Source organism: Pituophis catenifer, unplaced genomic scaffold, assembly GCF_029215685.1.
Source record: "Pituophis catenifer annectens isolate HBS135680 unplaced genomic scaffold, rPitCat1.0.hap2 SCAF_2, whole genome shotgun sequence".
NCBI classification, from domain to species: Eukaryota; Metazoa; Chordata; class Lepidosauria; order Squamata; family Colubridae; genus Pituophis; species Pituophis catenifer.
Window position 1 is genome coordinate 30,962,123 of NW_027256882.1, and position 24,073 is coordinate 30,986,195.

Below are 24,073 nucleotides of genomic sequence, written 5' to 3' on the forward strand. Positions count from 1 at the left end.
TATTTTCTATATATGGGGTTTATTCGTTTCTGTATTAAGGTTGTATTGCAATAAGCCATCTGGAATCACATTGGGTTGGGTTGCCATACACAATTTCTTAATAAATAACAATACATACATACATATCTATATTCTGCCTTTATTTAGAAACAACTCAAGGTGGCAAACATATAGAGATCTGAGCGCCTTTTCTCTGGCCCAGAATGCAATTCCTCTCGACACTGTGAAAGGAAACAACCACACAACACCAGAGAAAGGACACTCAGTTCTCCTCCCTCATGTTTGATAGTAAGACATGTTTGACTAAAACAATTAAGGCAAGAAATTAAATGGTTAATTTTTCAACTGGGCTTCCAAAGAGAGAAGCGAAACAAAATTCAAGATTTCTCTTCAGACATCAAATTTTGCTTCATATGGAACTTCTTGTGTGCGGTAAGAGAAGAATTTTGTGTGAAACACTTCCTACAATCTGGGCATTTGAATGGTTTCTCTCCTGTGTGTAATCTTACATGATTTATAAGGTTCGATCTGACACTGAAATCTTTCCCACAATCTGGACACTCATATGGTTTCTCCCCTGTGTGAGTCCTCCAATGTATCACAAAACCAAAATTCCGACTGAACTTTTTTCCACATTCAGGACACTCATATGGTTTTTCTCCTGTGTGAGTCCTTCGGTGTCTCACGAGGTGGGAATTCTGACTGAACCTTTTCTCACAATCTGGGCACTCATATGGTTTCTCTCCTGTGTGAGTCCTCTGGTGTTCCACCAGGAAGGAATTCCGACTAAAACTTTTCCCACAATGCAGGCACTCATATGGCTTCTCTCCTGTGTGAGTCATCTGGTGTTCCACCAGGTGGGAATTCTGACTGAAACTTTTCCCACAAGCTGGACACTCATATAATTTCTCTCCTGTGTGAGTCCTCTTTTGTATCGCCAGATTGGTGTGCATGCTAAAACGTGTGTCACAATGGGAGCACTAGTAGAGTTTCTCTTCAGTATGGGTCCTTCCACAAATCATGAGAGACCTGTTCTGAGTAATGCTTCTGCTGCAATCCAAACATCTGTACGGCTTTTCACCGGATGGTTCAGCTCATAATTTTCTCCTTTGTCTCATCAGCTGAGGAAGAAGTTTTTACACTTTCTGGAAGTGGAAGTGGAAGTGGAAGATATTGATTGATTTCTCTGACAGGTTTGTTTTACATTTTAATGCATTTAATGCATTTTAATCATTGTCGGTTGTCCAGAGTGCTCTTCTTGGCATCATCTTTGTCTGTAAGATTCATATTAATGAGTTAGCTTCATTATTGTTTAAAAAATGCCTTCAGGACATGCAAAAGCAGCAAAAATACCCCATATGTTATCATGAAAAAACAAACATCAAAATTCTAGTTTAATCTCTAACGTTAATTATGACTCATTTGGCATGTAAAAGACTACCAGATCCAAATATCAACTCAATCACAAAATTCTCCTTTCGGCTTGAGTAAAACACACACAGAGTGCACTCAAAAAGAATTCAAAGCATTCAGACCTCCTTCACGTCTATCAGTTTTGTTACAGCAGTTTTAAATCCCGCAGCCCCAGAGGAATAAAATTTGGGGAGGGAAACAATATGAAGCAGCAGCTGCCATGTTTCAGACTCGTTGCTTCCTCTGCTTCATACCCCGTGAAGGAACCCAAAGGGCCCGACTTGCTCCCGGCTTCTCCTCCGACCTTCCCTCCACTCACCTCCCAGGAGCCGCTTCCACCTTTCAAACAGCACAAGAGGCTCCGCCGACGCCATCAACCTCCCGTGAGTGAACCGGAAGAGGAAGTTCTTCTGTCCTTCTCCTCCTCTTTACATCCTCTCTAGCAGTACAATTTTCTATCATTTCAACTCGTTCAGCTCCCCAGTAGAGCAGCAATGCCACTACTGTACTGTATTTACTGCTTTCTAGGCACGAGTGTCGCTGGTTGGTAGAGCGCCATCTAGTGGCATACGCCTGAAAAACGCGCTCCTTCTATTTCCACTCTAAAGCGTTTGCAGAATGCTTGCATTAATTCTGTGGTTCCTTCTGTGCCATCAAGTTGTACTGTATTTGACTCCCACAGAGCACAGGAATAGTTTTTACAGTGTGGAGAGAACAAAACGGCCCTACTTGCTCCCAGGTTCTCCACCGGACCTGTCTTAAATTCACCATGCACCTGATGGTAACTTTCCAAAACAACCTTTACAACCGAGGGAAGCTTGAAGAGTGATGCTTCACCCTACTTACCTTCACAAGATTAGCCAGGTGCTGCATCGTAGTAGCTGATAAAAGTCTTGTGGTTTCCCAGGCAGCTTGTGAAAAACATTTGGAAGGTGCTAGTTTGTTGAAAGCTGATCTAAGGAGTCTTGAGCTTTAGCAGTTGGCTCTCAATTCCTCTCCTAGGCCCAGAAAGGAGCAGGCCTGGAGACCACCCACTTGCCCATACCATGCCTGGGACTCCTACTTCTTCCCACATCAAAATCACATGAGGTCCTCAATTAATGACCCACGGGCTCTTGGAATTGCAATGGAACTGGAACTGCCAGGTTGAGCAGGGCCACTTGACATGGAATGACATGTATTAAATTTAGATGCCACTAATTCTGCAATGAACGTCTCCAGTTTAACTCCTTCCAAGGAGAAAGATAACCAGTTTTGCGCATGAATGGCAACAGACACTAACATAATTGGTAAGGCCAAGAGGCCTGGTTAACTTATAAATTGAAGAAAAACAAGAATCACCTTTTTGGGATTCCCAGACCATCAAATTGCCACTAACCCTTCTAGAAGTGTCCTTTACTTGCAGGGCAAGTACATTTTTAAATGTGGAGACTTCGAATGTTGCCATTTTCTATATACCGGGTTTAATATTGTATTGCTGTAGACCTTGTGGAGATATATGAGTTGGCCTGCCACATACGTTTTCTTACTAAGTAAAAATACATACATACATACATACATGTTTATATCACCGTTTTGTGGAGACCTCGGATGTACAGAGTCCACCATAGCCAAACTGAACCCATTGGGGGGGGAGGTTCAGTATGAGGTTTTGCACATCCTGGATTCCCGCATACATAGGATCCTGTAATACCTGGTACACTGGAAGGGATATCTCCTGTAGGAGGCATCCTGGGTGAGGAGTCAGGATGTAAGGGCTGCACGGTTAGTGAGACGGTTCCACCGGGAGCACCCTCAAAAGCCAGTGGGGATATAAATGTGAAGCTAAATGTGGTCCTTGTTTACCTTCCAGATACCATCTGCATGGTAGAGGGGAGCCACCTGTTAAACCCTAAAATGGTGAGTGTCCGGCGGGCCGTCTCGGGGTTGCCATTTGGGGGTGCTTGCCAATTGGGGGAAGAGGAAACCAGGTTAATGTGGACTTACACGGTTTAGGAGGCAGCAGGCAGTGGAGGAACTGGGCCGGCGATCAGCTGGAGAATCGGTGCTGATCAGCTGGAGCGCTGGTTAGCTGGAGGTTCAGGGCACCAGTCTACTGAGAAGCTGGCTTGAAAGCAGGCAGGCCAGCAGAAAGATTAGGCACGGCCAAAACCTCTCGGCTTTTCGCACATCTGGAAGCCACGGGACAGGGCGGGTGCACACAGGGGTTTAAAGCAGTGGAAAAGCAGCAGCAGTTAATGCTGACTTTGATCACAGTCACTTTATGATGAGTGTCCAAGCCTACATTTAACACAGCAAACTCTGCTGCTTGCTGTTTCCTGGTGCTGGAGGCTCAGAACCTGACACCTTTATTATACTGTATATAGAAAGAACTCAACATGGCAAACATACTTTCTACAGATCCACACTAGCTTTCTCTTGCACAGCAAAGCAGCTCCCCTCAACTCCGTAAAAGTGAACTACCAAACTGGGCCAGGGAAAGGAAGCTCAGATCAGATTAGAGGCCTGCAAGCTAAAACATATGAAGAACAGTTGCAAGAACTAGGCATGGCTAGACTAGAGAAGAGAAGGACTAGTGGTGACATGATAGCAATCTTCCAATATTTGAGGCACTGTCACAGAGAGGGGGGGAGCAACCTGTTTTCCAAACTACCCAGAGGCCAGACAAGGAATAATGCATGGAAACTGATCAGGGAACGATTCAAAGTAGAAAAATGGAGAAATTTTCTAGTGAGAACAATCAACCAATGGAACAGCTTGCCTTAAGTAGTTGTGGCTGCTTCATCACTGGAGGCTTTCAAGAAGAGACTCAATTGCCACTTGTCAGAAATAGTATAGGGTCTGCTGGATGAGTCCGTCCTGTCTCCCCCGCCCCCAGCTCCCCGCACCTCAGAGAACCACAATGCTGATCCAGCCTTTGAAGAAATCCAGTTTGACACACCTGGCATAAGGTCTGCTGCTTGAGTAGGGGGTTGGACTAAGTCAGAGGTCCCCGACCTTTTGGGCCTCAGGGACCACCATGTTCATAATTTTAAATCCCGCGGACCACTAATATGAATCCAGTGTGCTGCTTGCTGAAGTGCCCAGACTCCCAGTGACGGGATGGGGTCCTTCAGGCACTCTCCCTCCTCTTTCTCTCTCTCCACTCATTCTCTCTGATTCCCTCTTTCTCTCATTCTTTCATTCTTTCTTTCATTGTCTCTCTCTCATTCAGATTCTCTCATTCTTTCATTCTCTCCCATCTCTTCCCCCTTTCGCCTTCATTTCTCTCCCATTTTCTCTCTCCCACTTTCTCTTTCATTCTGTCTCTTTCTCTTTCATTCTGTCTTTCTTTCTCTTTCATTCTCTCTCCAATTCTCTCTCTCTAATTCTTTCTCTCTCTCATCTCATGGGCCACCCAGTGTCTTGGTGTTGAGAGGAAGTCAAGCATCTCCTCGAGAGACTGAGGTGCACAGAGCAGCAAGGGCCGGAAGAAATGGCCGTGAGATCCAGCAAGAGACGAAGCTTTGCTCCTGCTCTGGAATATGGAGCGAATCTCCATCCCCCGCCCTTCCCTTGGCAAGCGAGGAGTGACTGGGAAGGGAGGGCAAGGGGTGGGGACAGCCACTGGTGGGTTCAGCTGACAGGAAGCTACAGCAGGGGGAAGAAACAGCCCGGGGTTCCTGCTACCCATTGCTTCGGCCCCCCTGCACCGCCACCTCCCCATGCACCTCATTCTGGCCGGCAAGAGGTGCACTGCAAAGTTGCACGAACCTCCCTCTACAGTGGAGATTTACAGCCCCACCATGCCTGGCCACTCCCATATTCCAGAGTTCTAGTCACAGGAATGGAAATTGCTCATCCCGGAGCAGCTCCTCCACCCGGGTGCGCCATGGACCATCAGGTCTGCGGACCACTGGTTGGTGAACACTGGACTAGACGACAAAGTCCCTTCCATCTCATCTCATCTCACATATCCCTCATGTTTGATACTAAGACAAGTTTCACTAAAGAGAATCATGCAAGTAATTAAATGTTTAATTGTTCAGCTGGGTTTCCAATGAGACAACAAACGAAAATCAAGATTCCTCTCTACACACATCAAATGTTGCGTCATGTGAAATTTCTTGTGTGTGACAAGGGAGGAACTTTGTGTGAAACAAAGTAGCAATCTAGCTATTTGAATGGTTACTCCCCTATATGTAACCTTACATGGTTTATAAGGCTAGTCCTATAACGAAAATCTTTCCCACAATCTGGACATTCATACGGTTTCTCTCCTGTGTGAGTCCTGCAGTGTATCACCAAACTGGAATTCCAAGTAAAACTTTTCCCACATTCAAGACACTCATATGGTTTTTCTCCTGTATGAGTCCTCTGGTGTTTCACTAAGTAGGAACTATAACAGAAACTTTTCCCACAGTCTGGACACTGATATGGTTTGTCTCCTGTGTGAGTTTTCTGGTGTATCACCAGATAGAAATTCTGACTGAACCTTTTCCCACAATCTGCACACTGATATGGTTTTACTCCTGTGTGACTTTTCTGGTGTATCACCAGATGGGAATTCTGATTAAAACGTTTCCCACAATACAGACACTCATATGGTTTCTCTCCTGTGTGAGTTCTCTGGTGTCTCAACAGCTTGGAATACCAAGTGAAACTTTTCCCACATTCAAGACACTCATACATTTTATTTCCAGTGTGAGTCCTCTGGTGTTCCACCAGATAGGAATTTTTACTAAATTTTTTCTCACACTGGAGACATTCATACAGTTTCTCTCCCATGTGAGTCCTCTGGTGTATTACCATGTTAGAATTCTGACTAAAACCTTTTCCACAATCTGGACATTTATATGGTTTCTCTCCTGTGTGAGTCCTGTAATGTCGCAAAAGGAAGGCATTTTGAATGAAACGTTTCCCACACTGGTGACACTCATACAGTTTTTCACCTGTGTGAATCCTTTGGTGTATCACCAGATGAGAATTAGAGTTGAAACATTTTCCACAATCTGAACACTCATATGGTTTCTCTCCCGTGTGAATCCTCTGGTGTTTCACCAGGTCAGATTTCCAAGAGAAATCTTTCCCACACTCTGGACACTCATACGGTTTCTCTCCAGTGTGAGTCCTCTGGTGTTTCACCAGGTCAGACTTGCACCTGAAACCTTTCCCACAATGACATTTATATGGTTTTTCACCTGTGTGAATCCTTTGGTGTATCACCAGATCAGAATTCCCCTTGAAACCTTTTCCACAATCTGAACACTCATATGGTTTCTCTCCCGTGTGAATCCTCTGGTGTCTCACCAGGTCAGATTTCCAAGAGAAATCTTTCCCACACTCTGGACACTCATACGGTTTCTCTCCAGTGTGAGTCCTCTTGTGTCTCACCAGCTCAGACTTGCAACTGAAACCTTTCCCACAATGACATTTATATGGTTTTTCACCGGTGTGAACCCTTTGGTGTATCACCAGATCAGAATTAGACTTGAAACCTTTTCCACAATCTGAACACACATAGAGTTTCTCTCCCGTGTGAGTCCTCTGGTGTTTTACCAGGTAGGAATTCTGACTGAAACTTTTCCCACAATCAGAACATTTATATTGTTTCTCCACAATGTGGGTCCTCTGGTGTTTTACCAGGTAGGAATTCTGACTGAAACTTTTCCCACAATGACATTTATATGGTTTCTCTCCTGTGTGAGTCCTCTGGTGTATCACCAGATGAGAATTAGACTTGAAACCTTTTCCACAATCTGAACACTCATACGGTTTCTCTTGCATGTGAGTCCTCTGGTGCAACACCATGTCAAAACTCTGACTGAAACTTTTCCCACAATCTGGACACTTATATGGTTTTTCTCCTGTGTGTGTTCTTTGATGGCGCAAAAGGAGGGAATTTTGAATGAAACTTTTTCCACACTGCAGACACTCATATGGTTTTTCACCTGTGTGAATCCTTTGGTGTATCACCAGATGAGAATTAGACTTGAAACCTTTTCCACAATCTGAACACTCGTACGGTTTCTCTCCCATGTGAATCCTCTGGTGTTTCACCAAGTCAGATTTCCAAGAAAAATCTTTCCCACAATCAGGACACTCATATGGTTTCTCTCCTGTGTGAGTCCTCTGATGTTCCACAAGGTGGGAATTCCAACTGAAACCTTTCCCACAAAATAGACACTCATACGGTTTCTCTTGCATGTGCGTTCTCTGGTGTATCACCACATCAGAATTCCAAGTGAACGTTTTTCCACAATCAGGACACTCATATGGTTTCTCTCTCAGGTGTATAACCAGGTCAGAATTCCAAGTGAAACTTTTCACACAATCAGGACATTCGAAGATTTTCTCCCCAGTGTGAGTCGTCATCAGATTGGTGTGCATCCTAAATCCTTTGCCACATTGGGAACACTGGTAGAGCAGCTCCTCCTGCATCGGCTGTTCCATTAGTCATGGGAGTCCTATGCTGAGTAAACCTTTTACCAATCTCTAAGCATTTGTTAGGGTTTTCACAGGATGGATCCTCCTGTCATAAATTAACTGTGATCTGCTATCTGTTTTTCCCCAAAATAGGCAGTCTGTGGGATTTTTCCAACACTGATATTCTTGGATTCATGAGGGGGCAAAAAATACTTCTGATCCCTTATTTGGTGGTGCTTTGATTCAAGACACTTTTTCCTTCTTCAATGGCTTCCATTAATGCCTTTGGTTGTCCAAGGGATCTTTTCTATTTCTCACTTTTTCTGAATTTGGTAATTATATCTTTTTACCTTTTCATGCAATATTTTCTTCAGTTCCATAAAATCTATTTCTTCTACTTGAAAACCCTGTTCCTGTTATTCTCTCCTTTGTCTCCCTCCATCTACTGAGGAAAGAGAAGAGTTTTAACACTTTCTGGAAGAAGTGGGAAAGATTTTGACTGATGGTTTGTTTTGCACTTTAATGCTTCTTCTCATTCTCTGTTTTGTAGACTGCCTCCTTTTTGTCTATAAGATTCATATTAATGAATTAGTTTCATTATTGTTTAAAAAGTGGCTGCAGAATCTGGGGAAAAAGCAAAAAAAACCCCATCCATATATTACTATGAAAAAGCAAAAATATCAAAATGCTTGTTTAACCATTAACATTCATTATGATTTATTAGGCACATAGAAATGTGCCTAGCAAAATCCAAGATAAAATATCCACTCATGAAATTCTCTTGTTTGCTTGGGTTGATCACAAATTATCATCACTGCAAAGTGTTATAAAAATACCTGAAAATACTGAGGTTTCTACAGATACACGTATAAATACGCACCTATAAATTTATCTATGTACAAAAACTATGTGTACTTCATTCTTCAAAATGTGTCAGATATGGATTCACTCAATTTGTTTGATCTAATTTAAGAAAGGTGGGGACTCCAACAGATGAGATGGTGGCCAAATCCTATGCAAGATTTAAAGCATCTGTTTTGCCCATGAAACTCCTAGCTTGCCAGGAAAGCAGCATGTCAATAACATCACAAGGAATCAAATGTTACACGAAGACCGAAGGAGATAGAAATATGAAATAAAGACTTTTTAAATCTCCCAAATCTCCCATTGGTAAAAACACAGGCAGCAATTTTAAATCATGCAGCAAAAGGATAACAACATTTGGGGAGAGAAAGAATATGCAGCAGCAGCCCTCGTGTTTCAGCCTCGTTGCTTTCTCCGCTTCCAGGCCGTGGAGGAACCCGGCTTTCTCCCGGCTTCTCCTCCGACCTTCCCTCCACTCACCTCCCAGGAGCCGCTTCGACCCTCCAAGTAGCACAAGAGGCTCCGCCGGCGCCATCCTCCTCCCGTGGTTCAACCGGAAAAGGAAGTTCCTCTACCCTTCTCCAAAGTCCTCTCTAGCAATCCAATCCTCTATCGTTTCAACTCGTTCCATCGCCTCCTCTAGCCCCACCCCCCCGTAGACTAGCAATGCCACTACTGTACTGTATTCACTGCTTTCTAGTCTCGAGTGTTTCTTCTTTCCTGAGCGCCATCTAGTGACATAAGGCTGAAAAACACGCTCCTTCTATCTCTACTCTAAAGCATTTGCAAGAGGTTTTTATGGATTCCGTGGTTCCTTCTGTGCCATCAAGTCTTATTCGACTCCGACTGAGGACAGAATAGTTTTCGTCCATGACAATGTATCCTATACCTTTTCTTTCAGGTCTCCCAAGAGTGCACTCATTGTCCTGTAGGAAGAAATTTCCTTCTGAGTTCAGCTCCAAGTGGGGGAAAAGACACTGGAAACATGGAGACTGCTTGGAAAGATGGTTTAATGGTGGACAGGATCACATGGTTTGAGTTCCTAAACAGAAAAGGGCAGAGATGCTGCGAGTCCCTTGGTTTTATGCTCTCTCTGGCTTTGAACTTCCTGGGCCCCCAAAAGAGTATCCCGATTGGTTGTCAGACTCCCAGGGGGTGGGTGTCTTAGCTAGCCTTACTGGCTGATGTAATCTTCCCCCAGTGACATGTGGGGAGTTTCTGTTGCTAGATGAGTCCTATTGTGTTGCAGATGATGGTTCTTTGACAAAGGATTGGGTTTCTGCCTCTGGCCCATTGACAAAAGGGAGGGAGGCAGGAAGGTGGGAGCTGCTTTGTCTTTAAAACATGTTTCTCCATTTCTCAACCAGTGAAATATAATATTCTGCCTTTTTAATATTTCCTAAAATATTTCATTCTTCTAGGAAAGGGATGGATGCTAACTTCCTACAGTCCCTCTTGCTGCAACTAAACCATCTGCTTCGGTAAATGATTGAAACTGTAAGAGTGAAGTTTGACTGTACTTAGATTCACAGGTTTAGTCCAGTGGCGTGCCCACGTGACTGATTGCAGCTTCTTGCCAGCATCCCCTTGTCAGGAGCTAGTTAGGAAGGTCAGAAATGGGACCATAAATGTGCACCCTTGGCAGCACTCAAATTGGTTGAACTCCTTTTCCAGCACCTTCAGAACCACAGGAAGTGCTGAAGAGTGGTCACTGATGAAGTGCCACCATGACCACAAATCTATGGACCGGTTGTTATACCTGCTTTTACAGGGCTGTTGGAAGGGAAATCCATCTGGTTCAGTTCCATGCTGGGAGAAAGACGCTGGAAACAACATAGAGGCTGGGGGGCTGATTGGAAAGAAGGTCCATTTATTAATGAACAGAACCACCAGAGCTTGTGGTTCTGGTTCAGTTGACCAATTAACTAGATGAATGTCAGGGTTTTATACATGTCCTGAAATGCTGATGGGGTGGGATGGGGTGGGGTCGTGGAATGTCTGAAATGCCCTTTAGGAAATTGTGCAATGTAGGGAGCTAAATGGTAGTAAGTTAATCTTATGATGTCCTAAATGGTCATGTCCTGTTCTTAGAATTTGTGTGGAGGAGAATGTAAATTTTTAATCTCATCGCTGGAGGTGAAAGTTTTTTGTTTCTGAAAAGGCTGGCCCAGTCTTTCTTAATGGACACAAAATGTCTTCTGGGGGCTATTAAGAAAGATTGAGTCTGCTTTCTGCCTTTAAGAGCATGTTTCTCCATTTCTCCTTTGCAGAAATATAATATTCTGCTTTTTAAATATTTCCCAAAATATTTCATTCTTTGGGGGAGAGAGGGGCTTTACCATACTGCCATAGTAATTTTGAAGGCTCAGGGAGCAAATGGTGAGGGCTGCCTATAAAACTGAACCCCATAAAGGATCCTTTGCTATCAATCTGTATGGCTTTATGACAATCCTCTGCTACCATTTTTATATAATAATACAGAATTTCTAACATCCCTAATGATATTTTTTATAAAATTGTGGGTTAAATCCAGATGAACCTGGCTAATATACCGGCAGGGCTCTAATAGGAAAAAACGGAGCTTGTTACCTAAACATACTGTAGGTTTAGAAAGAGAGCAGTGGCAGATCAGTCCCATAATGTTGCCAAGAAAACAACATGTCTGTAAAATCCCAAGGAATCACTCTTAAGTTCAAGATGTTTAAAATCTTCCAACCAGCAGAACATTATGGACTTTAGTTTTAAGAACTGCAGAACCAGTGTAATAAAATCTTGGGTGGGAAGGAATACATAGCAGCCGACAATGTTCAGCCTAGTTGATTCTCTTTTACACCATAGAGTGAACCAAATAGTCCTACTTGCTAACGACTTCTCCTCGGACCTGTTCTAAACTCACCATCTACCTGATGGTAACTTTCCAAAACTACCTTTACAACTGAGGGAAGCTTGAAGAGTGATGCTTCATCCTACTTACCTTCACAAGATTAGCCAGGTGCTGCATCATAAAAGTTGATAAAGGTTTTTTTTTGTATGTGAAGCTTTATATGATTGCAGCTTTATCCCACTAATAGAAGAATGAAATATGGGACAAAACCATGAAGTGGTTTTCCTAGGCAGCTTGTGAAAACCATTTGGAGGGCGCTAGTTTGTTGAATGGTGATCTAAAGAGTCCTGGGCTTTAGTCATTGTGTCTCAATTCCTCTCCCAGGCACAGAAAGGAGCAGGCCAGGAAACCACCCGTTGGCCTATAACTCTCACCTGTTGACCTACTTGCCTGGGACACCTACCTCTTCACACATCAAAATCACATGAGGTCCTCACTTAATGACCAACGGGTTCCTGGAATTGCAATGGCAACTGGAAGTGCCAGGATTGCCCTCACCAAGCAATGCGGTCATGTGTCACTTTTTATAACCTTATAAATTTACATTATAAGCAGTGTAAATTCTGGTGTCAATTGCTGTCACAACCCAAGAACTACCCATATTTTTTTTTACAAGTGCAACAGAGGGTTGGTAGAGTAATTTCCCCCTTCTGGATAGTTGGAATCCTTACTCGCTTTATACCTCCAACAGCAGTTTGTAATGCATAATAAAATCATGAGGGGTTTTCCTGGCAGAGGAGTTCAAGGCATTGCTGCAGATTAAGATCTTTTATAAGTGCATCTGAAGAGGGCAATGAAAGGTTGGCAGCCTGGAACTATAACTCACCCTCTGCCTGCAACTCTGACTTTGCAACCTGGAGACAGGGTTGTGCAGGAGGAGAAAAACACCTGGGCCCTTCTCAGAGTGGGTTCAAGCCAGGGCACATCGCCAAAACAGCATTGGTTACAATTGTCATGGACTTTTGGAGGGTTTGAGATAGAAGGGGTATTGTGTCCCTCATAGGCATCTCACCAGGTTTCAATACATCAAGCAGGATATCCTTCTGGACTGGCTTTGGGGACTAGAAATGGAAGGCACTTTATTACGGTGGTTCTACTCCGTGGCAGTTCTAGGCAGTGTGAGTAGTAGAAGAGAGGCAAAGTGTTGGTCCCTGCAGTTTGGGGTGCCCTGAGGCTCAAGTCTTTTGCTGTTCCTTTTTAACATCTACATGAAACCACTAAGGGAGGCCAGCCATACTATGACACCCAATTATGTACAGGTAGACATTTCATATAACATTTCATGTAACAACCATTTAAACATATAAAGAACGGTTGCTGGAATTGGGAATGTCTAGTTTAATGAAAAGAATTACTGGGGGTGACATGATAGCAGTGTTCCAATATCTCAGAATTTGCCACAAAGAAATGGGAGTCAAGCTATTCTCCAAAGCACCTGAGGGCAGGACAAGAAACAACGGATGGAAACTAATCAAGGAGAGAAGCAACCTAGAACTAAGGAGAAATTTCCTGACAATTAGAACAATTAATCACTGGAACAACTTGCTTGAGAAAATCATGGCTGGGGGAGGCGCTTTGCAGATTCATCTATTGCACCAATTGTGCCCTTTCCTGGACCAGGGAGGCCTTGCACACGAGTCACTGATGCCTTGATCACCTTCTGTTTGAATCCCTGCACTGGACCACTAGAAACTTCAACTGGTGCAGAACGCAGCAGCGCACACAGTAATGGAGGCCCCTAGGTTGCCCATGTTAACATCTTTGTGTTGTCAGCTGCACTGAATTCGTTCCTACACAGGTGAAATTGAAGGTCATCATGTTGAACAGTATTTGTTTATTATAGCAACAGCCGTTAGAATTATATAGCAACACAAAGTGCTTTATACCACTCAGTTTATAGTGTCAGCATATTGTCCCCAACAATCTGAGTCCTCATTTTACCGATCTCAGAAGGATGGAAAGCTGAGTCAACCTGGAGCCTAGTCAGCATTGAACTCCAGGCTGTGGGCAGAGTCAGCCAGCAATACTGCATTTTAACCACTGAGCCAACAGGGCACCTGTCACTATTATCCCACCTTTATTACTTTTGCACCCATCTGTCCTACTAGGTCAGATAGGGTGGGGACGCTCCTAAACGCTTCCCTTAAATATTGCCATGTGAAAGAGGCTAGAAAGTGAGCCTTTTCCGTTGCAGACCCTGCCCTATGAAATACTCTTCCCCCTGAAGTTTGGCAGGCCTTTATCCTCCTGGTCTTCTCTAAAGCAAGGAAGCTTTAGCTCTTCCCCTGGGATAAAAAGAGAGGATTACACATCAGAAGATTGAATTTTCACCAGATTTTTCTTCTTATGCATTTGGTTTTAATATGGTTTTTGAGTCAATAATCGATTGGGAGCCGGCCAGAGTTTGTTATTACATGGGTGGCTACATATATATTTTAAATACGTCAAGAGGAAAAAGAAATGAATCCAAAATACGGCCCCAGTGAGGCTGCCCATCTGCAACATCCTTGAGGCACTGAAGTTTGATGCATTTCTTTAATTATCAAATTTATTTGCCGCTAATCCTGTGGTTAACTTCTCTCCTTGCAAGGAGAAAGACTACCAGTTTGGAGAAGGAATGGCACCGGGCACGAATGTAATTAGTAAGGCCAGGAGGCTGGTTGACTTCCAATTTGCACAGAAACAAGAATCACCTTTTTGGGTATCCCTAACATCAACATTCAATCAACCTTGCTAGAAGTGCCCTGTATTTGCACGTAAGAACGTGTTAAATGTGCCGTTTTGCTACTTGCAATATATGGGGTTTATTTGTTTCTGTATTAAGGTTTTATTACTGTAAAAAATGGGTGTTAAACTTGATCACATCACGGGCTGGATTGTGACGTATCACATTTTTTGTCTTTGTTGAGCTGTTGTGGGCGTGGCCTGTGCATGACATATCCGGCCCATGGGCCTCCAGCTTGACAGGCCTGCTATAAACTATGTGGAATCACCTTGAGTTGGATTGCCATATACATTTTCTTAATGAATAAAAATGCATTAAAAACATATTTATATCCCCTTTTATTACATGTAGAAATAACTCAAGGCAACAAGCTACCTAATAGAGATGTAAGCTCCTTTACCCCTGTACTCCATGAAAGGGAACAATCGCACTGGGACAGAGAAAGGAAGTTCAGATCTCGTAACTCATGTTTAATACTAAGACACGTTTGACTAAAAAGAATAAGGAAAGAAATTAAATAATTATCTCAACTGGCCTTCCAATGAGAGACGAGAAACAAAGTTCAAGAGTTCTCTACACACATCAAATTTTGCCTTGTGTGGAATTTCTTGTGTTTGATAAGTGAGGAATTCCCTGTGAAACACTTTCCGCAATCTGGGCATTTGAATGGTTTCTCCCCTGTGTGTAACCTTACATGATTTAGAAGACTAGACCTACTACTGAAATCTTTCCCACATTCCGGACATTCATACGGTTTCTCTCCTGTGTGAGTCCTCCAGTGTATCACCAAACTGGAATTCCTTACGAAACTTTTTCCACATTCAACACACTCATATGGTTTTTCTCCTGTGTGAATTATCTGGTGTTTCATCAGGTAGGAATTTTGACTGAATCTTTCCCCACAATCCGAACATTGATATGGTTTTTCTCCTGTGTGAGTTCTCTGATGTTTCATCAGGTAGGAATTCCGAATGAAACATTTCCCACAAAACAGACACTCATATGGTTTTTCTCCTGTATGAGTCCTCTGATGCACCACGAGGTTGGAATTCCGACTGAAACTTTTCCCACATTCCATACACTCATATGGTTTCTCTCCTGTGTGAATCCTCTGGTGTTTCACTAGATAGGAATTCTGACTGAAACTTTCCCCACAATCAGAACACTGATATGGTTTTTCTCCTGTGTGAGCTCTCTGGTGTATCATCAGGTTGGAATTCTGACTGAAACTTTTCCCACAATATAGACAGTCATATGGTTTCTCTCCCGTGTGAGTTCTCTGGTGTATCACCAGCTTGGAATTCCGAGTGAAACTTTTCCCACAATCTGGACACTCATATAATTTCGCTCCTGTGTGAGTCTTCTGGTGTATCACCAAGTCACACTTTCGAATGAAACTTTTCCCACAGTCAGGACATTCAAAGGGTTTCTCTCCTGTGCGAGACTTCTGGTGTTTCACCAGGTAGGAATTCTGACTGAACCTTTTCCCACAATTTGGACACTGATATGGTTTTTCTTCTGTGTGAGTCCTCTGGTGCAGCACCAGGTTGTAATTCCGAGAGAAACTTTTCCCACAATCACAACAGTTATAAGGTTTCTCTCCTGTGTGAGTCCTCCGGTGTATCACCAGGTGAGAATTCCTAGTGAAACTTTTCCCACAATCAGGACATTCAAAGGTTTTCTCTCCATTGTGAGTCCTCTTTTGTCTCACCAGATTGGTGTGCATTGTAAATCTTTTGACACATTGGGAGCACTAGTAGAGCTTGTCTCTAGTATGGGTCATTCCACGAATCACAAGGAAGCTTTTTTGAGTAAAGCTGTTACCACACTCCAAACATTTCTATAGCTTTTCACAGGATAGATTCTCTCGTGCATAAGCATCTGTGACCTGCAATCTCTGTTTTTCTCGTAATACGCAGTCTGTGCAGTTTTCCCAACACTGATATGTTTGGACTCTAAAGGAGGTCAAAAATATTTCTGATCTATTACTTGGAGGTACTTTGATTCAAGCCACTTTCCTTGAGATTTGAACTGCCAAACTGCAGGCCGCCGGCAGTCAGTAGAAGTAGCTTGCAGTACTGCCCTCTAACCACTGAACCACCACAGTTCTTGTTTCCTTCAGTTACACACGTTGTAATGTTTCTTTGACTTCCACATACTCTATTTTGTCCAGCTCAAAACTTTGTTCTTGTTATTCTCTCCCTTGTCTCTGATCTCCTGAGGAATGAGAAGAGTTTTTACACTTTCATGAGGAAGTGGAAAAGATTTTGATAGATGGGTTTGTTTTGCATTTTAATGCTGCTTCTCATTCTTTGTTGTCCAGAGTGTTCTTCTTGGTCATCCTCTTTGTCTGTAAGATTCAAATTAATGTGTTAGTTTCACTATTGTTTAAAAAATGGCTGCAGGTCATGTCATAGCAGCAAACAGAAAACCCCCTATATTGCCATGAAAACATCAATATTCTAGTTTAACCTCTAATTATGATTCACTTTGCAGATAGAAGACTAATGAGATTCAAGTTCAAATTGTAAACTCAATTGTAAAATTCTTTTTTTGGGTTGGAGAGATCACACATATATGCACACAAATGCACACAGAAATATATGTAAGAAATACATGCATGTAGAAAATATGTATTTAAGCGTTCAAAATATCCCAGAAGTGAATGAAATGATTCCTAAATCTTAGGCAGGATTTAAATTTTGACCATGACACTGTTCACTTGCCAGGAAAGCAACATGTCAATAAAATTGCAAGGAATGAACTGTTATATGAAGTGTGAGTGAGATGGGCGGATATGAAATATATAAATAATTTTTTTAAAAAACATCTCCTAAATCTCAAATTCAGAACTGGAAGCCTCCTTGTAGGTCATCTAGCCCACCCCCTTCTCAAGCAAGAAAGCTTATATACCAGTGGTGGCGAACCTCTTACTCACTGAGTGCCAAACAGGTACATACTTCGCTTATGCGCGGCTCCTCCTGTGCCCTGTACGCGCAACCACATCATCTGCATATGTGCATGGCTTTTGTGTGGCTCCGTGCACTGTGTGTACAATTGCACCATCTGCGCATACGTGTGGCTTTCACGCTCCACCTATGCGCTGCCTGTGCAGTTGCACCATCTGCGCATGCCTATGGCTTCTGCGCACGCAAGTGAACATCATCTGCATATGCGCATGCTGCGCGCAGGTACTCATGCGTGCATGCACAAACAGGAGAGCTCCGTACCCAGCTGGGTCTCCGGAATTGCATACATGCGCACCGGAGGCCCGAACACCAGGTGGGCCGAGCGGGCATGCACAGCAGCTGCAGGTGAGTTAGCCGACAGCTCGCGTGCTCGGAAAGATGGCTCTATGTGCCACCTCAGGCATGCGTGCCATAGGTTCGCCATCACGGCTCTATACCATTTCAGACAAGTGGCTGTCCAGTCTTTTCTTAAAAACTTCCTTTGATAAAGCACCCACAACTTCTGAAGGCAAAGTTGTTCCACTGATTAATTGTTCTCACTATTTCTCCTTGCTTGTAAGTTGGTTTTGAATGTGATTGGTTTCCACCCATTGCTTCTTGTCTTGCCTTCTGGTGCTTTGAAAATAAACTGCCCCCTTCTTTTTGTGGCAATCTCTCAAATACTGAAATACTGCTATCAGGTCCCCACTAGACTAAGCCATGCCCAAATCCTGCAACTCTCCTTCATATGTTTTCGTCCCCAGGAGGGGTGAAATCCAACAGGTTCTGACATGTTCTGGAGAACCGGTAGCAGAAATTTTGAGCAGTTTGGAGAACTGGCAAATACCACCTCTGGCTGGCTCCAGAGTGGGGAGGGAATGGAGATTTTGCAATATCCTTCCCCCAGGAATGGGGAGGGAATGGGGATTTTGCAATATCCTTCCCCTGCCACACCCACCAAGCCACGCGAACAGAGCCGGTAGTAAAAAAAATTGGATTTCACCACTGGTCCCCAGGCCTTTCAATTTCAGCTGCTGCTTCGGCCCTTGGAAGAACAGAACTACCACCCTCCAGGCCTCCATCCTCCCACGGATGAACCGGAAGAGGAAGTTCCTCTGCCCTTCTCCTCCATCGACATCTTTTCTAGCAATACTCGATGGTTTCAATGCCTTTCAACTCAGCCGCTCTCCGTTTTCTAGGCACTGGAGTCGTCTTTAGCACGCCACCTAGTGACGTGAGGCTGAAAATACGCTCCTTCTGTCTCTGGTGTTTCTAGGATTATTTTTTTTGTAATGAAGGGCTGTTTTTCCACTCTTAGCGACCACATCGGTGGTGAAATGTAAAATTTGTTACTACCGGTTCTGTGGGTGTGGCTTGGTGGTGGTGGGGTAATGTGACTGGGTGGGCGTGACCAACTTTTTTTTTTTACTTTTAAAACCATTTTTTCTACAACCTCTTGGCTGAAGAGGTTGTAAAAAAATGCTTTTAAAGCCTCTGACAATCCCAGCTGGATTCCAGCTGACTTGCCTGATCGGCAGAGGCTTTTTTTTCCTTTTAAAAACATTTGTTCTATAACCTCTTCGGCCTAAGAGGTTGTAGAAAAAATGCTTTTAAAAATAAAAAAAAAAAGCCTCTGAGGATTGCGGGACTCAGCTGGGCAATGGGGGCAGGGATTTTTGCTACCGGTTCTCCGAACCACCTGCCTCCATCGCTAAGATCCAGTCTGAACCAGGAGCATTTCACCCCTGGACCACATGCATAACTTTTATCCTGGACCATCTAGCCCTAGTCTGTCCCGTTGGGTCTCCTAGGGACGCCCACATCGTCAGTGCAACTGAGCCAGGCGCTTCATCTCCAAGAGCTAAACCAAGAGAAAGCATCCATGGAGGGAACACAATGTACCATCAGGCAACAAGAAAGCACATCTCCCTTGGGGACCAGTGGAGAGTCTTCCAGCCAGTTCTCCCTCTTGGGGGTGCAAGATAACTCCCCAAAACAATCTTTGTGACAGAGGAAAGCTTGAAGAGTGAAGCCTGGCCCTACTTACCTTCACAAGATGAGCCAGGTGCTGTATCATAGAAGTTGATAAAGATCTTGTATGTGCAACTTTATACAATTGCCAGCTTCATCCTATTAATAGAATACAGGTAGTCCTTGATTTACAACAGTTTATTTAGGGACTGGTTGAAGTTACAACAGCACTGGAAAAAGTGACTTATATAACCAGTTTTCAGACCTACGACTGTTGCAGCATTCCTGTCGTCAGGGGTGAAATGCTCCCGGTTCGGAGTGGATCGCCCGATCTGGTAGTGATGGTGGTGGGTGATTCAGAGAACCGGTAGCAAAAATCCCTGTGGGCCCCCCACCATGCCCAGCTGAGCACAATCATCAGAGGCTTTTTTTTTTTTAACTTTTAAAAGCATTTTTTCTACAACCTCTTCCGACGAAAAAATGCTTTTAAAAGTTAAAAAAAAAAGCCTCTGATGATCGCACAGCTCAAATGGGATCATCAGAGGCTTTTCAATGCATGTTTTTCTGCAACCTCTTCGGCCAAAAAAATGCTTTTAAAAGTAAAAAAAAAAGCCTCTGATGATAATGTGGCTCAGCTGGCCCCTTCAGAAGGTTTTAACAGCATTTTTTCTACAACCCCTTCGGCTGAAGAGTAGAAAAAATGGTTTTAAAAGTTAAAAAAAAAAAAGTTGGCCATGCCCACCCAGTCACATTACCCCCACCAAGCCACACCCACGGAACTGGTAGTAAGAAATTTTGCATTTCACCCTGACTAGGGGTGACATGATAGCAGTGTTCTGATATCTCAGAATTTGCCACAAAGAAATGGGAGTCAAGCTATTCTCCAAAGCACCTGAGGGCAGGACAAGAAACAACAGATGGAAACTAATCAAGGAGAGAAGCAACCTAGAACTAAGGAGAAATTTCCTGACAATTAGAACAATTAATCACTGGAACAACTTGCTTGAGAAAATCATGGCTGGGGGAGCCGCTTTACAGATTCATCTATTGCACCAATTGTGCCCTTTCCTGGACCAGGGAGGCCTTGCACACGGGTCACTGATGACTTGGTCACCTGATTGAATCCCTGCACTGGACCACTAGAAAATTCAACTGGTGCAGAACGCAGCAGTGCACACAGTAATGGAGGCCCCTAGGTTGCCCATGTTAACATCTTTGTATTGTGAGCTGCACTGAATTCGTTCCTACACAGGTGAAATTGAAGGTCATCATGTTGAACAGTATTTCTTATAGCAACAGCCGTTAGAATTATATACCACCACAAAGTGCTTTATACCACTCGGTTTATAGTGTCAGCATATTGTCCCCAACAATCTGGGTCCTCATTTTACCGATCTCAGAAGGATGGAAAGCTGAGTCAACCTGGAGCCTAGTCAGCATTGAACTCCAGGCTGTGGGCAGAGTCAGCCAGCAATACTGCATTTTAAGCACTGAGCCAACAGGGCACCTGTCACTATTATCCCACCTTTATTACTTTTGCACCCATCTGTCCTACTAGGTCTCATAGGGTGGGGACGCTCCTAGACCCTTCCCTTAAATATTGCCATGTGATAAGAGGCTAGGAAGTGAGCCTTTTCCATTGCAGACCCTGCCCTATGAAATACTCTTCCCCCTGAAGTTTGGCAGGCCTTTATCCTCCTGGCCTTCTCTAAAGCAAGGAAGCTCTAGCTCTTCTCCTGGGATAAAAAGAGAGGATTACACATCAGAAGATTGAATTTTCACCAGATTTTTCTTCTTATGCATTTGGTTTTAATATGGTTTTTGAGTCAACAATCGATTGGGAGCCGGCCAGAGTTTGTTATTACATGGGTGGCTACATATATATTTATATTTATATCAAATTTATTTGCCGCTAATCCTGTGGTTAACTTCTCTCCTTGCAAGGAGAAAGACTACCAGTTTGGAGAAGGAATGGCACCGGGCACGAATGTAATTAGTAAGGCCAGGAGGCTGGTTGACTTCCAATTTGCACAGAAGCAAGAATCACCTTTTTGGGTATCCCTAACATCAACATTCAATCAACCTTGCTAGAAGTGCCCTGTATTTGCACGTAAGAACGTGTTAAATGTGCCGTTTTGCTACTTGCAATATATGGGGTTTATTTGTTTCTGCATTAAGGTTTTATTACTGTAAAAAATGGGTGTCAAACTTGATCACGTCACAGGCTGGATTGTGACGTATCACATTTTTTGTCTTTCACCTTGAGTTGGATTGCCATATACATTTTCTTAATGAATAAAAATGCATTAAAAACATATTTATATCCCCTTTTATTATATGTAGAAATAACTCAAGGCAACAAGCTACCTAATAGAGATGTAAGCTCCTTTACTCCATGAAAGGGAACAATCGCACTGGGACAGAGAAAGGAAGTTCAGATCTCGTAACTCATGTTTAATACTAAGACACGTTTGACTAAAAAGAATATGGAAAGAAGTTAAATAATTATCTCAGCTGGCCTTCCAATGAGAGACGAGAAACAAAATTCAGGAGTTCTCTACACACATCAAATTTTGCCTTGTGTGGAATTTCTTGTGTTTGATAAGTGAGGAATTCCCTGTGAAAGACTTTCCGCAATCTGGGCATTTGAATGGTTTCTCCCCTATGTGTAACCTTACATGATTTAGAAGACTAGACCTACTACTGAAATCTTTCCCACAATCCGGACATTCATACGGTTTCTCTCCTGTGTGAGTCCTCCAGTGTATCACCAAACTGGAATTCCTTACGAAACTTTTTCCACACTCAACACACTCATACGGTTTTTCTCCTGTGTGAATTATCTGGTGTTTCAACAGGTAGGAATTGTGACTGAAGCTTTCCCCACAATCCGAACATTGATATGGTTTTCCTCCTGTGTGAGTTCTCTGATGTTTCATCAGGTAGGAATTCCGAATGAAACATTTCCCACAAAACAGACACTCATACGGTTTTTCTCCTGTATGAGTCCTCTGGTGTATCACGAAGTCCAAATTTTGAATGAAACTTTTCCCACATTCCATACACTCATATGGTTTTTCTCCTGTGTGAATCCTCTGGTGTTTCACTAGATAGGAATTCTGACTGAAACTTTCCCCACAATCAGAACACTGATATGGTTTTTCTCCTGTGTGAGCTCTCTGGTGTATCATCAGGTTGGAATTCTGACTGAAACTTTTCCCACAATATAGACAGTCATATGGTTTCTCACCCGTGTGAGTTCTCTGGTGTATCACCAGCTTAGAATTCCGAGTGAAACTTTTCCCACAATCTGGACACTCATATAATTTCGCTCCTGTGTGAGTCTTCCGGTGTATCACCAAGTCACACTTTCGAATGAAAGTTTTCCTACATTCCAGACACTCATATGGGTTTTCTTCTGTGTTAGTCCTCTGGTGATTCAATAGGTATGAATTTCGAATAAAACTTTTCCCACAAAACAAACACTCATATGGTTTTTCTCCTGTGTGAGTTCTCTGGTGTATCACCAGGTTGAAATTCCGAGAAAAACCTTTCCCACAATCACGACACTTATATGGTTTCTCTCCCATGTGAGTTCTCTGGTGTATTACCAGGTGAGAATTCTGCTTGAAAGTTTTCTCACAAACCAGACACTCATATCGGTTTTCTCCTGTGTGGGTCCTCTGGTGTTTCACCAGGTAAGAATTCTCTCTGAAACTTTTCCCACAGTCAGGACATTCAAAGGGTTTCTCTCCTCTGTGAGTCTTCTGGTGTTTCACCAGGTAGGAATTCTGACTGAACCTTTTCCCACAATTTGGACACTGATATGGTTTTTCTTCTGTGTGAGTCCTCTGGTGTAGCACCAGGTTGTAATTCCGAGAGAAACTTTTCCCACAATCACAACAGTTATAAGGTTTCTCTCCTGTGTGAGTCCTCCGGTGTATCACCAGGTGAGAATTCCTAGTGAAACTTTTCCCACAATCAGGACATTCAAAGTTTTTCTCTCCATTGTGAGTCCTCTTTTGTCTCACCAGATTGGTGTGCATTGTAAATCTTTTGACACATTGGGAGCACTAGTAGAACTTGTCTCTAGTATGGGTTATTCCACGAATCACAAGGAAGCTTTTCTGAGTAAAGCTATTACCACACTCCAAACATTTCTATAGCTTTTCACAGGATGGATTATCTCGTGCATAAGCAACTGTGACCTGCAATCTGTGCTTTTCTCGTAATACGCAGTCTGTGCAGTTTTCCCAACACTGATATGTTTGGACTCTTAAGGAGGTCAAAAATATTTCTGATCTATTACTTGGAGGTACTTTGATTCAAGCCATTTTCCTTCCTCAAAGGCTTTAATTTATGCCTGCCAATTTTGGCTACCAAGGAATATTTTTTATTCTCACTGACTTCCAGGTATTTCCAACTTTTTCTGTAAGATTTGGAAATTATCCCCCTTGACATCTCATGTAATAGCAATAGCAATAGCAATAGCATTTAGACTTATATACCACTTCACAGTGCTTTACAGCCCTCTCTAAGCAGTTTACAGAGTAAGCATATTGCCCCCAACAATCTGGGTCCTCATTTTTCCCATCTTGGAAGGATAAAAGGCTGAGTCAACTTCGAGCCTGGTGAGATTTGAACTGCCAAATTGCAGGCCACCAGCAGTCAGCCGAAGTAGCCTGCAATACTGCCCTCTAACCACTGAACCACCACGGTTCTTGTTTCCTTCAGTTCCACACGTTGTAATGTTTCTTTGAGTTCCACATACCCTATTTTGTCCAGCTCAAAACTTTGTTCTTGTTATTCTCTCCCTTGTCTCTGATCTCCTGAGGAATGAGAAGCGTTTTTACACTTTCATGA

At 43.1% G+C, this 24,073-nt stretch overlaps 3 protein-coding genes across 3 annotated transcripts; all 3 read right to left on the reverse strand.

Moving 5' to 3' along the window:
* Nucleotides 1-123: 123 nt before the first annotated feature.
* LOC139312045 (zinc finger protein 572-like) lies at nt 124-1,801 on the reverse strand. Its single transcript, XM_070936571.1, has 2 exons — nt 1,733-1,801; nt 124-1,274 (listed from the first exon to the last, which is right to left on the reverse strand). Exon 2 carries the CDS (start codon nt 951-953, stop codon nt 378-380), a length of 576 nt encoding a protein of 191 aa, XP_070792672.1. The 5' UTR covers nt 954-1,274; nt 1,733-1,801; the 3' UTR covers nt 124-377.
* A 3,625-nt stretch (nt 1,802-5,426) lies between these two features.
* On the reverse strand, nt 5,427-9,229 carry LOC139312032 (zinc finger protein 850-like). Its single transcript, XM_070936553.1, has 2 exons — nt 9,163-9,229; nt 5,427-8,442 (listed from the first exon to the last, which is right to left on the reverse strand). Exon 2 carries the CDS (start codon nt 7,843-7,845, stop codon nt 5,581-5,583), a length of 2,265 nt encoding a protein of 754 aa, XP_070792654.1. The 5' UTR covers nt 7,846-8,442; nt 9,163-9,229; the 3' UTR covers nt 5,427-5,580.
* A 5,447-nt stretch (nt 9,230-14,676) lies between these two features.
* Nucleotides 14,677-23,794, reverse strand: LOC139312028 (zinc finger protein 850-like). Its single transcript, XM_070936551.1, has 3 exons — nt 22,083-23,794; nt 18,304-18,307; nt 14,677-15,931 (listed from the first exon to the last, which is right to left on the reverse strand). The coding sequence occupies exons 1-3, from the start codon at nt 23,254-23,256 to the stop codon at nt 14,854-14,856; spliced, it is 2,256 nt and encodes a 751-aa protein (XP_070792652.1). The 5' UTR covers nt 23,257-23,794; the 3' UTR covers nt 14,677-14,853.
* Nucleotides 23,795-24,073: the final 279 nt, after the last annotated feature.